The sequence below is a fragment of the Nycticebus coucang genome, chromosome 4, assembly GCF_027406575.1.
Source record: "Nycticebus coucang isolate mNycCou1 chromosome 4, mNycCou1.pri, whole genome shotgun sequence".
NCBI lineage: Eukaryota > Metazoa > Chordata > Mammalia > Primates > Lorisidae > Nycticebus > Nycticebus coucang.
In genome coordinates this window covers 68,195,063-68,208,853 of record NC_069783.1, presented here as the reverse complement: position 1 = coordinate 68,208,853, position 13,791 = coordinate 68,195,063, and the positions used below count along the sequence as shown (strand labels likewise).

General features: G+C 41.5%; 1 protein-coding gene across 8 annotated transcripts in view; it reads left to right on the top strand.

Annotated features, from left to right (window-relative positions):
* The window catches only part of AAK1 (AP2 associated kinase 1), a 189,616-nt gene that overhangs the window by 98,961 nt on the left and 76,864 nt on the right, over positions 1-13,791 (top strand). For all 8 annotated transcript variants that reach the window (XM_053587787.1, XM_053587792.1, XM_053587789.1 and 5 more), the window contains exons 4-5: positions 6,657-6,765; positions 8,264-8,406. In XM_053587787.1, coding sequence (XP_053443762.1) covers positions 6,657-6,765; positions 8,264-8,406 — 252 coding nt within the window. The remainder of the gene's footprint in view (positions 1-6,656; positions 6,766-8,263; positions 8,407-13,791) is intronic.

Genomic DNA, 13,791 nt, shown 5'->3' with positions numbered 1-13,791 from the left:
GAGGCTGAGATTAAAAACAGCATGAGTAGAAAAAAGACTTAGTGATCAGTTAATTCAATACACGTATGCAGTATGATATAGCTGCCAAAAGAAGAAAGAATGTAATTTTTAGCTATATTGATTTATAGAGGGTGATAATGCTAGTCTACTCTGCCCTAGTCAGACTAGGTCTGGAGTTTTTCATCCATTTCCTGGGGCCATTCTTACAAAAAGAATATAGCAAAGCACATAAATGTGGAAACAGCCAAAATAATCTTAAAAACCATGTCAGAGGATGTGGAGATGTTTAACATAGAAACAAGAAGTCTCAGTCTATATTGTGTATTTCACCTGTGGGAAAATAGACAAGTCTTGCTAATTTTGCTCTAGAGAGGACAATCTAGAAAGTAAGTAGGTAGAAGGTTCCAGATGAATATAAGGAAGAACTAACAGTAAGGGCGGTCTATAGATGGTATGAGGGCCTAGGGAAATGGCACTATTCTAAGAAAACAGTTGTCAAAAGGCCAGGATTCAGATATGGGTTGCCTGGTTGCTCTAGATCAGTGCTACTCAAAGGATCTTTTTTCTTTAGCTTTTCTCCTCTTGTGTGTTTACTTTTTATCAAATTTTATTTTTCACTCAGCCTGTCAAACTATTTTTTGTGAGTATAGAGATAAATTTCATATACCATAAAATCACCCTTTAAAAATATGGTTGGCCAGACACAGTGGCTCACGCCTGTAATCCTAGCACTTTGGGAAGCCAAGTGGGGAGAATTACTTCTTAAAGTCAGGAGTTGGAGACTAGCCTGAGCAACATAGCAAGATTCCATCTCTACAAAAAATAGAAAAATTAGCCAAGCATGGTGGTGTGTTACATATAGTCCTAGCTACTCAGGAGGCTGAAGCAGGAGGATTGCTGGAACCCAGAAGTTTGAGGTTGCTGTGAGCTATGATGATGCCATTGCATTCTAACCAGAGCAATAGCAAGACCCTGTCTAAAAAAGGAAGGAAGGAAGGGAGGGTGACAGGAAGGAAGGAAAAAAAACAGTATATGATTCAGTGATTTTTAGTATAGTCACAAAAGTTCCAGAATACCATTTTGATCACCCTAAAGGGGGAACTTCCTACCCGTTAGCAGTCACTCCCTGTTTCCCCTCTCCCTAACCCCTGGTAATCACTAATCTACTTTCTATTGCATATTCTAGACATTTCATATAAACAGACTAATACAATGTGGGATATCTTGTGTCTGACTTTTCTCAGCATAATGTTTTTCAAGTTCATCCATCTTGGCACCCTTATTAAAAATCAATTTACTATAAATATATCAATGCTACTGAAAGCATCTTGTATGCCAGAAAATGAACTGCTTTCCTCACAGGTAAAATCTTGCTGGGGAAAAAAAATTAACTTAGTCATTTAGTTTGTTAATGTCCTGAAGCAAGCTCCTTATCTCCTTACAGACTGGTAACAGTTTACTGACCAGAAGATGTTTGTGGACCACATTTTGAGTGGCACTCTTCTTCATCCTTGCTATTTGAATGCCACTTAACAGCAGCATCAGTACACACCTTTTAGAAACTTAGAACCTCAGGCCCCTATCCCAAGCCTACTGGATTAGAATCTGCTTTTTAACAGGATCCCCGGATGATTCATGTGCATATTAAAGTTCGATCAGCACTGCTCTAGAATCAGACTCTCTAGGTGACTTTTAAGATTCTATTTGGTGACAAGTAAGACTTAGGAAAGGGAGAATAATGATGGATGTAGGGCAGAGAAAAATATCAGGAACTTCTCAGGTAGCACAAGTGTCTAAAGTTCTCCAGTAGAACTCCAGGGCTAGCCTAGACCTCAAAGTGCTTTTGTTTTCCTGCTGCACTGGACTTACAGTTTTTGTTTACCTGTGAATAGCTCCTCTTGAAGAGAGTTATAAAGGAGAAAGTTATATAGAGAAAAGGAGAAGGAAATAGTAAAGAGAAGATATTTACAACACAGCCTTGAGCGAAATAATCTAATTCCAGGCCTTAGAACTGCTAAATTAAGAAGCTGAAATTGGGGGCGGCGCCTGTGGCTCAGTGAGCAGGGCGCCGGCCCCATATGCCGAGGGTGGCGGGTTCAAACCCAGCCCCGGCCAAACTGCAACAAAAAAATAGCCGGGCGTTGTGGCGGGCGCCTGTAGTCCCAGCTACTCGGGAGGCTGAGGCAGGAGAATCGCCTAAGCCCAGGAGTTGGAGGTTGCTGTGAGCTGTGTGATGCCACGGCACTCTACTGAGGGCAATAAAGTGAAACTCTGTCGCTACAAAAAAAAAAAAAAAAAAGAAGCTGAAATTGCTTCAGAGAATGTGTGGAACCATAGTGTGATTCCAGAAGTAGGTAGCAATAGTGCTATGTCATAAAATCAGAAAATTGTTGAATATTTGAATGGAGGGTCAAAGACACATCTTTGGAAACTTACTGTCTGCAAATGTAAGCACTGTCAGCATCAGGAATTTACATGTTGAAATTCCAAAGGAAGGATCGCCTTCCTTGGGAAGTTCTTTATATACAATGCTCTTTTTTACTATTTGAGGTGAGTGACATGTTTTTGATATGCTATTTAGAATGCTGTCTTTGTTTTTTTGAATGTATATATAAAGGTTTTCATAGATAACTTAGGAATTGAGTTCTTAGTTTTTTCATAAGGCCTAAGGTTCTTAACTAGGAATTTTCCTAAATCACAGGAATTTTAGGCTACTAGCACCATTAATTAGAACCCCAGATAAATTTAGGGTTTATGACAATCTATAGGATATGAATTGAAGGCCTGGTTTTTAACAATGGTAGCTTTTGTTTGTGTTCATGAAAAGGCTTTGTAGTGCTTCAAGCAGTTGAATAGGAAAGTTAATAGCTAACTATAAACCATTTAAAATATGTTTAATAAAGCATATCATCTAATAACATTAATAAAGTTTGTCAGCACTTTATTAATGTTTAATGTTAGTTAAAAAGGAAAATTTAAAATACAATGCAGACTCTCTAAACTTAACACTGATTAAATCACGTGGTAGTAACTGAAGTGATCTATAGTTTAACTGAACGTTCCCCACTCCCTGAAAACTACATTTTGACATATACTCATAATCATGATACTCCAAATAGCAGTTGTAGGCAAGCCCAGCAAAGCATCTTTCCCACATCCCGCCCTTCTGAGTAAGCGGGTGGTAGCTGAGGTCTTCCCCACGTGGATTCTGTTTTTTACCTTTACGTCCACTTCTGTTCTGCAAGTCTTTCGGCCAAAGCTTGAGGACAGCTTGGCCATCATCTGGCCCATTGCTGTTGAGAACCGGGTAGGAGCTGCTGCCAGTGCACCCCAAATGCAATACAGTTTCAGTTTGTGGTAAGAGTTTCTCTTGACCTTTTCTACATTTCATGGGCATTCAAAGAGATCTCCATTTGTTATAAACTAGGAGGGGTTTACTCTAAAATCTGAGATGTTGCTGCATTATCAACTCATTAAATGTAAATGCCATTGTCTTCCTCCTAAGAGGGGGTCTTTTCTGCTTGGGAAAATCTTGGGATCTCTGCAAAAGACAAAAGGAACCACACTTCAGACTAGGCCTGTTTAGCAAATGTCTTGGCAAACTGCAAGGTATCATCTGTAGATGCTCATTGTACAGTTTTGGTCCTTTAGTGGCTTGTCTTAGGCCATTCATGCTACTATAATAAAATACTTGAGACTGGATAATTTACAAAAACCAGAAATTTATTTTCTCACTTTCTGGAGGTTAGAAAACCCAAGAGTCAAAGTACCAACAGGTTTGCTGTCTGGTAAGGGCCTGGTCTCTGCTTCCATCATGGCACCTTAAATGCTGCCTTCTTCACATGGTAGAATGTGGAAGGACAAAAGGCCCCAGCTAGTTCTCTCCAGTCCTTTTATAAGGATGCTAATCCTGTTTGTGAGGGCTCAGCCCTCATGACTTAATTACCTCCTAAAGGCCCCACCTTTTAATATGATTGCATTGGGAATTTCAGTTTTTCTTTCTCTCTTTTCTTGTTTTTTTGAGACAGAGTCTCACTATGTCGCTCTGGGTAGAGTGCTATGGCGTCATAGCTCACAGCAACCTCAAACTCTTGGGCTTAAGTGATTCTCTTGCCTCAGCCTCCCAAGTAGCTGGGACTACAGGAGCCTACCACAACGCCTGGCTATTTTTTGGTTGCAGTTGTCATTGTTGTTTAGCAGGCCCGGTCTGTGTTCAAACCCTGCAGCCTCGGTGCGTGTGGCCGGCGCTGTAATCACTGTGCTACGGGTGCCGAGCCAGGGAATTTCGGTTTCAACATGAATTTTGGAGGGGATACAAACCTTCAAACCATGACATCATTCAACTAATTTTTTTTCTTTCTTCCAGATGTGTTATTATCCCTCTTGAGATGAGACAAATCTAGAGACATTGGTGTTTTGTTCCTCCTTGTGGACATTTGGAGGACATGGTACAATCTCCTTTGTTTAGTTTCAAAGAACTTCTTAACAATTCTTCCTACTTCCAGGAATGCATAAATGGAAAGGAGTTCTAGAAGGGTTGACGCTGAGATGGAAAAGCAGAGGAAAGAATAGGCCACTGGAACATATGAGCCCTGAAATCCCTTTCTGTTTGGGAAGAACTTGAACTCTATAGACTGCTTTCTGACCTCATCATCTCCCTCATCTTTTATACAAAGCAAATGTTTTAAGCCTTTTATCTCATCAAGCTTCTTTGTCTTTCCTGTATGTTTCAAAGATGACCTTGTTCTCTACCAAAGGCAAAACAATAAGTCTGAACTCATTTCAATTCCCTTTTTCTTCAGCCTTAAACCAATATGCACATCCATGCTTGCCTCCTTCCTGCTTGGTAGGAAAGAAATGTTGCTCTAAGACCAGTCCCTTTAACAGTACTCTTAATCCCCATCCTTCTGTCTACAAGACTTTGTTCTATCAATTATCCTCATCCCCTCCCTTATCTTAAGGCTTTCTTCTCGTGGCCCCTTCTACTTTCCAGTGCTCAATTTTCTCCTATCCCAAACACTCCTTCCCTCAATGCTGCTGTGTTTTTTTGGGTTTTGTTTGTTTGTTTGAGACAGTCTTATTATGTTGCCCTTGGTAGAGTGCCATGGCATCGCAGCTCACAGCAACCTCAAGGTCTTGGGCTTAAGCGATTCTCTTGCCTCAGCTTCCCAAGTAGCTATGGGACTACAGGCGCCCACCACAATGCCTGGCTATTTTTTGTTTTAGTTGTCATTGTTGTTTGACAGGCCCAGGCTGGGTTCGAACCCGCCAGCCTCAGTGTATGTGGCCGGCTCTGCAACCACTGTGCTTCAGGTGCCGACCCAATGCTGCTGTTTTGTTAAGCACAGATGTTCTGAAAAGAGCAATCTGTAGTCTCTGGCTCTACCAGCTCATCTGTCATTCTTTGCAAGTCCAGTTTCATTCTCACCACCACCCCATTCCTTCTCTGAAACTACTATCATGTAAGTCTCTACGATTTCCGTTTACTAGTTCCGGAGGTTACCTTTCTACTTTTGTCTACCTTTTTTTTTTTTTTTAACTCTATAATTTCCGAGGCAAAGTTCTTAACTATGATGCTCAGGGTTCCGGTGTGTTCACTACTGTGAAGTTTCCTCATGTTTTGGTACATAATTTAGGTATCATTTTAAACACCTAATCTCTTGTTTGGGTGGATACTTTCTGTTCTGTTCTCATAGTCCAGACTGTTGAGTTTTGTGGTGACTCTCAGAACCACATGTTTTCCACTCCCTCTCTCAACCTGTTTAAACAAAAGTAAAACTGTTTATTAAAACTAGTTCTGAAAAAATAAAATCTTACCTTGTATTGGGGCAAAAATATCACATTACCCTGCTTGCTTACTTTTTCTTTATTCAATTTAGTTCTTAACGACCTTGAGTTTTGAACATCATCGTTACAAAGATCCACCTCTATGGATATTGAAACAACTAACTATACCAAGTTGTGAGGCAGCTTCCAGTGCCTAGATGGGTCCTGACACACACCAAGTACTTAGTAAATATTTCCTGGGTGAATGAATTCCACAAGCAGCCCTAAGAGATGCCCCAGCTGAAGCAGTGGAACGACTGCAATTCCAATTGAAGCTAGAAGCAGGCCCCATCTCATACTGCAGTCTGTTGTCTTGAAAGGCTTAATGATGAACAAAATATTAAGATCTGGAAACACTGTATTCCTTCAAAACTTTATAAATAGTCTTTTGTGTATTTCCTAAAGGGAGAAAAAGTATAAATCCTTTAAAAGTCAAGTAGGATTCACTTTGGCCCCTACAACCAGGGAAAACATTAATTTTATTCCACTTTATTAAAAATTTATGTATTTTAACAGTCCATATTGTCTCTGTGCTTTTAACCCTTCTGGTGTGTTTCCGAAGATGGGAATTTTTGCTTCTATTATACATGGGGCATTGATGCAGTGAGCAAGTAGGCATTCTGAGTGTGTTTAACTCTAGAATTAGGTTCAGAAGTGCTCTGGTTTAGTAAGATCACCGGATTGCTATTGAAGATCTGGCTGTGAATCTCAAGAAACCTATTGCTAACCCCCACTCTTACTTCTTAGCACTGGTGTCATCTCTGTGTGTTTAAATTATCTGTGCTAATTAAACTTTAACAGATAATGTATTTCTCAACTCTTGTTCACAGAGGGACCTGTCAGGGCACAAGAACATTGTGGGTTACATTGATTCTAGTATCAACAATGTGAGTAGCGGCGATGTATGGGAAGTTCTCATCCTGATGGACTTCTGCAGAGGTATGTATATGAACCATTCCCTTAAGCTCTATTTCTCTAGCATTTTGACTGTCAGAGCAGGGGGGTCGTTTCACATAATGAGCGCTACACCCCAAAGTATGTTGTTCAGGTGGAAAAGTTAAGAGGTTAAAAGACACCAAGGCTGCTGTCAACTCCTGGTTATTCCTGTACTGTCAAGGAGCAGTGGCATAAGCATTTGAAAATGATGGGTAGTTTAAAACCCCATTTTTGTTAGGAAGAAGATTTGGTGCTTATCTATAAATGACAAATAGGATTGGGAATGAACATGTTCTTTTTGATGCTTTAAAACAAATGACAAAGGCACATAATACAGATCTGATTTCAGATGGACTAATAAAAAGCAGTGTAGCCTCCCCACTTCCTCGTGCGTGTGTTCTCTTTCCCACTCACACCGGCATCCTGTGTGATGGGGTAAAGGGATCCTTTCCATCTAATGGAATTGACTCTCCTGTCCTTGTTCTAGAGCTGTAATTCCTAGTAAGGTGAGGCTATGTTCAAGTGTTGCTGCTGTTAACAGTGGAGTTAAGTAGTTGAAAGCTCGACGTTTCAAAAAACAAAATTTATCTTCAGAAATTCAAACTAGCATGAATTTATCAGAATTGACTGCGTTTCATAAAAATCATTGTTTGGAGGTTTGGCATAGGTCAGTGTCTTCCTGTTTGGTCCCCTGTTTGTAATCACCCTCAGTTCCACTGACATTTTTCCTGCTGGTAAAGATACTGTCCGTAAATTAAATATGTTGCTAATACCCCAAATGTGATGTTAACCCATAATTTCAGCTTTCACTGTGTTGACTATTACCTCATTTTCTAAAAATACTACCAAATTCCAACTTGACAGTTTGTTTTCCTTTGCTCATTCCTTTTTGGACAGTAAATTGTTTAGAGACCAGGTAGTAGAAATATCTAGCAATCTGGATAATTTTGAAAGTAAGGCCATCAGTCTTTTCTGGAGAGTAAATGTTGGTCTAGCTTTCCTGCAGGCCAAGCAATTAGTAGCGAATCTGAGAGACCAAGTGTTTCTTAAGTGCAGACTATAAAACTGTCTTATTCTTGCTCCCTGGATCTATTATGCAATCTGATTCTTACACAGAGATACGGCAAGTTGAGGCTGTGGCCTCATACACAATTGAGACAGTATAACCAGGCAACTATAGTAGGACCATCATGTCATTCTACTACTAATCTTAAAGACAGGGCAGCTGACATCTGGAATGCTTTATAGTAATCGCTTCTTGGCCTTTTGGCTAAGATCAAGTGTGTGGAATGCTTTATAAAATAAAGAAAATGTTTTGACACATTAGAAGGGGCATCAGATTGTAAGGAAATAAATCCCAAGTGGAGAGCTAAGACAGCTGGCTCAGCCAGTGGTCAGTTCTGTTACCTTAGTGCAGGCAGCTCTCTGTGAATAGCCATTCATTCTCTTGGGCAGGTGACAAGTCTGAGTGTTTATAACCTCTCCTTTGCACCCATCTCAGGAGGCCAGGTGGTAAACCTGATGAACCAGCGCCTGCAGACAGGTTTTACGGAGAATGAAGTGCTCCAGATATTTTGTGATACTTGTGAAGCCGTTGCCCGCCTGCATCAGTGCAAAACTCCTATTATCCACCGTGACCTGAAGGTAATAGACCATACTGTTTCCTCTAGTGCATTTTTGCTGAGTGTCTTCTGTCTGCCCCAAGGACAGAGTAGATGCTATGGGGATGTGAGAGAATTTTAAGGCAAGGTCCCTAATTCTAAACTTACATTCTGCTTGGGGAAAAAGAATACAAAGGAAAAAGTGTAGTAGAGGTATCAATTTTATTACTTAAAATGGACTCCAGAAATTCTTTATAATTATGAAATGCCTGGAACCCATGTTGTTTTAGTTTTTACTTATATACCCCAAATGTACTTTTCTAGGTTCTTGAAAAATAACAAGCTAATTTAAATAGTTTGTAAAAAATGATGCCTAGTCTTTTTTTGTTATTGTTTGTTTGTTTTTGAGGCAGAGTCTCACTACGTTGCTCTTAATAGAGTGCTGTGGCGTCATAGCTCACAGCAACCTCAAACTCATGGGCTTAAGTGATTCTCTTGCTTCAGCCTCCCAAGTAACTGGGACTACAGGCACCTACCGCAACGCCTGGCTATTTTTTGTTGCAGTTGTCATGATACCTAGTTCTTAAAGTCTGTTTCATATATTGCATTATTGGTTGATTATTTTTTAAAATTTATCCTAATTGTCATTGCTTTGCACTATGCCTTTTGTATTACGGTCAGTTGACAATGTTTGTTGAATGGAATTGGTACCTGGTCAGGGTTCAGCTTGTTATTTACTGAGCGTTAACTATGTGCCACATATTGTCTTAGGCTTTATGTATAATATCTCTTTGGAGTTAGGCATTCTTCATTACATTTTACAGTTGAGGAAACAAAGGAGCAGAGAGGTTATGTCACTTGCCTAAAGTGATAAAATTAAGAAAGAGCAGTATCAGAATTTGAATCTGTCCTTTCAGATTCTAAATTACAATTTCAAGAAGCATGCTTCATAGCTAATAATTTGCATTCTAATATGCTTGTTACATGTAGGCTGCCAGATTCCACACTGAATCTATTGCACTAGTATTTTGGTGGGGGTGTCAGAGAGGTCCAAGAATTCATATTTAAATAAGCACCCCAGGTCAGCTTTCTGTACTCTCAAGTTTGAGAATCAAGGCAGTATAGTTGCCTTCCTTTTGTTCTTTTTTTAAAGTTTCCCCCCAAAATCGACATATAATTCACATGCCATAAAATTCACCCTTAAAAACAACTTAAGTAGAGATGGGATTTCCCTATGTTGCCAAGGAGCGATCCTTCCTGCCTCAGCCTCCTGAATAGTTGGGAGTATAGGTATGAAATTTGCCCTTCTAAAGTATATAATTCAGCAGTTTTTACTATGTTTATAAGGCTGTGCAACCCTCATTACTATCTAATCCCAGAACATTTAATCATTTCCAAAAGAGACTATGTCTGTTAGCAGTCACAAGCCATTCCCTCTCCTCTCCCAGCAGTAGGGTGAAGGCAGCAGAGCCCAGAATCTTCCTTCACTGCACTGTACAGTCCACTGGCTGTTCCAGCAGCAGAATGTGGAACAAACTAGAATTGAGCAACAGCACAGGCGAGAGGCTGCCACGCTCCACTCCCCAGCCCTCCCTCAGCATCTGACCCAGGCACCTCTAAAAGGGAGGCAGGGTAGTGCTGGGAACACAGTAATGTTGGGCTCTGTGGCTGAGGATTAAGTGATGCTGAAGACCACCACGTGTGCTGCCAGTTTGCCCACTGTGGTTCACTCTCCTTGGAGAGGCCTCAGTCGTGATTGTTGCAGAGATGTCCTTGTTGCAGTTGTTTTTAGTCATTGACTCCTGGTTGTTTGGATTGGAGCTTTGTAAAACTCCCCAAATCTTAACACTGAGTGCCATCTAGATACATCTAGCATGTTCACTGTTGTTGATTTTTCCTAGTCAGTGTGGTGGGCGGTAACAGGTGCTTGATGCACCCCTGGCTTCCCAAGGTCTGAGTGAGAAGTCCCAAAGTAGCTCCCTTACCCTGGCTCTGTCATTGCATCACATAGCCTCAGCCACTCTGAGCTCCCTATCACTGCTGGAACCGGCACCACAGTCCTAGTGGTAGCCAGAGCCAGAAATTTCTGGGTTGTCCTGTTTGCCAGACAAAGTGCTAGTGGCTTCTCTGAGCAGACTTTCAGTTTGATGAGGAGGTGCCATAGTACATAACAGGTGGGACATGGGAAAGAACATAGGCTAGGCTTGCAGTGGACCTTGTTAGGCCAGTGCCACCCTGTGTGTGGGCCTGCTCATTCCCACGCAGAACCGAGGAAAGCCCCAGCCCTGCCTACCACACATGTGGTCTTCCCAGTTACATGTGGGAAGTAACTAGAAGTAGCGGCTGTCCTTGAGCAACTTACGTTCTAAACAGTAACCGTAACAGAAGTGCTGTTTTATGTTAAGTGTCTCCCCTCAAATACATTATTTTAAACCTTTAATTATTTTCCACATTTTAAATTTCCATTTCTGAGAGAAGATAATGAGCATTATTATAGATCATGAAGTCATAGATCTGGGAAGGACACCAAAGCCAACCTTCTCCTTTACCAGTAAGGAAGCCTTGGCGCAGAAGGGTATGATCTGCACAGTTAATAAGTGATCAGGCCAGAATAAAGACCAAGGCTTTTCACTCTCATCTTGGGTTTTTTGTTTTATTTTACTTTTTGTATCATGCCACGCTATTTGTTCAAGTACTCTTTTTTTTTTTGCAGTTTTTGGCCAGGGCTGGGTTTGAACCCACCACCTCCGGCATATGGGGCCGGCGCCCTACTCCTTTGAGCCACAGGCACCACCCTATTCAAGTACTCTTAAGAAAGGGGAAGAAAAGGTTAAAGCTTAACAAGCACATTTGTGTTGAAAAAGTCACAGATGTCTCCTTTTTTGTCAGAAGAGAGATTTTGATCTCTAGAAGGTACAATAGGATGAAGATTTCTTGTTCCATTTTTAGAAACGCAGTTTTGAAAACCTGCATTCATTGAATCCGCCAAGTTTTAGAGTGTTAATATGTTCTCTGACTGAAATGTTTGAATGCCATACCTGTTTGGAATAATACCAAGATGAAGAGGTCAGTAGGAGGTGGCTTCTCAGACCTTTTAGTTAGAGCAGAGCTTGGGAGTGACAGCTTTAATAGCCCTTAAAGCTGATAGGTTGGGAAATAAGGTCAGCAGCCTCGCAGTCTCACAGCTGAAAGATTCGAGGTTTGCAAGCAGCAAGAACCAGTTTTTAGGCTTATATCCTAAAGGACGTGGCCAAAACAGTCACTATGCAGATTCTCTGAAGTTTTCACCAGACGGCATGTGACTGTCCAGTGGGTTCTCTACCTTACTAATCCCATTTAATCTCCCCCACCCACTCCTGTTGACCCTTCCTTGGACCTGGCCCTCAGCACTTCACACCAGAACCATGGTGCCTGCCCTTGTTGTCTTCCATCTCTTAATCTCCCTTCTCTTTTGTCAAGCTAACTTTCCTAAAATGACTGTCTTCATGTGCGGCTGACCTGTTACAAATGCCACGTGGTGCCCAAGTGGCCTTCCTCAGTCTGCCCCGGGTCTGCGTCTCCGGTTTCTCCCTTCCCGCTCTCTGCTATCGCCAGTTTGAACTGTCCCTGCTCCTTCCTTGCACCATGCACAGTAGATGAGGCTGTGGTCCTGCCAGGCAGGTGGCCAGAGAGAGCCCAGATCCTGCCCTGTGAGCCTCGTAACCTCAGATAAGTTAGTTAGGTAACTTTTTTCTCATCTGTTAAGGGGGACAAGAAGACTTTGTGAGGGTTATATGAAATACTCAAGGTAAACGTGCATGGGGACTGCCTGGCACTTAGTAAGTGCTGTTAGCTACTGATACTATTATTATTATTATTATTATTCCTCCTATGACTACTATCACTACTGCCTCTGTGCTTTAATCCTGTTACCAGTTACACTTTTCTAAGTCCTTCACTTCCTCTGAGGCCCTGCATTGTCTTTTTTCTTCTCCTGTGACCGTGCTGGCTTGTAATAAGTCCCACCCATGTTGTCAGTTTCCTTCACAGTACCAGTGCCCAGCACACTGCTGGTACAGCCCCAGTGGCCTGCCTCGTGCCTCAGCTACACCCAGCGGCCTCCGCCTCAGGGCCTCTGTACCGCTGTTCTCTACTGGGAGTGCTCGTCCCCTACAGGGCCTGTGGCTGCTCCTCTTTTGTTCAGGTCTCTGCTCCCCTTATCAGAGAGACCTTCGCTGACTGTGCTACTTAAAATAGCATCCTCATCACCCGACATGTATTAAGAAGCTGAATTTATTTCATAACATCAGTTACTACTGGGCAATTAAAATTATTTTCTTATTATTCCCAGTTGGACTCTAAATTCCATGAGAGGATGGACTTTGTTTTGTTCATAGCCTTTTCTCTAGAACCTAGAAGAGTACTTGGCATATAGCAGAATTTCAGGCATGTTTCTTTCATAAATGTATGATAATAACATTATATACAGGGAGATTTATAGTTTGCTTTCACATACGTTCTCTTACTTGCTTCATAACGCTGATGGAAATGTTATCAGTCTCATATTACCAATGAGAAACAAGCCAAAAGAAGGTTAAAGATTTAGCCAAGGGCAGACATCTAAAATAGTCTCTGAGGTCTGCCCGCCAAGTCCAGTGTCATCATCACACACTGTGCTCTGTGTTAAGTGTTTTGTCGGTGATGGTGGTGGTGGTGGTAACACAGGGCAGCAACAGTGGTCAGTTTGGCCCTTTAGGCTTACAGAGACATTACAAGTCACCAGCACAGACTAAGAGCGGGTGGAGAATGCAGAAACTTCTAAGGTGGCTGCTGCCAAGTGATTTCACCTTCATAATCTTATTCAATCCTCCCACCAAACTTGAAAGTAGCCAGAGCAGGGATTATTGTCTTTATCAGGCCAACAGTGTGCTTCATCTTTATTCTGTCCTTTGTCTACTTGGTCCTCCTTCCTTCCCCTGCAGTGATTTTGGCCCCTACAACTATCATGTTTGTGCTGCAATATGAATTAACTTTTCAGTTTTCTAGATGTACATTCCAGCACTAGAAGTATAGAAACTGACTTGCAAGGGGAGTGCACACATACAATAGGAGAAGCATGATTTAACAGGAGCTGGGCAAGGTGCAGGAGGCCAGGGAGGAAGATGGTTGCTGAATCACACTGAGTAAATGATTTCATCAGCAACATTTAAAAGTCTCTGACGTGTGTTCAGTACTGGACTAGCTGTTGTCGGGGATACGCAGGCATAATACAATACCCTGCCTCAAAGGTTTTGTACTCTATTTGGGAAAGCAAGCATATGTAAGAAGTTAAATTCCAACCCACAGTGAAAAAATGTGGCCAAATTCTAAATGGTCATCAGTGATTATTATAGACCAAAGATTAGCAAACTTTTTCTACAAAGGGCCAAATAGTAAAACGTTTAGGATT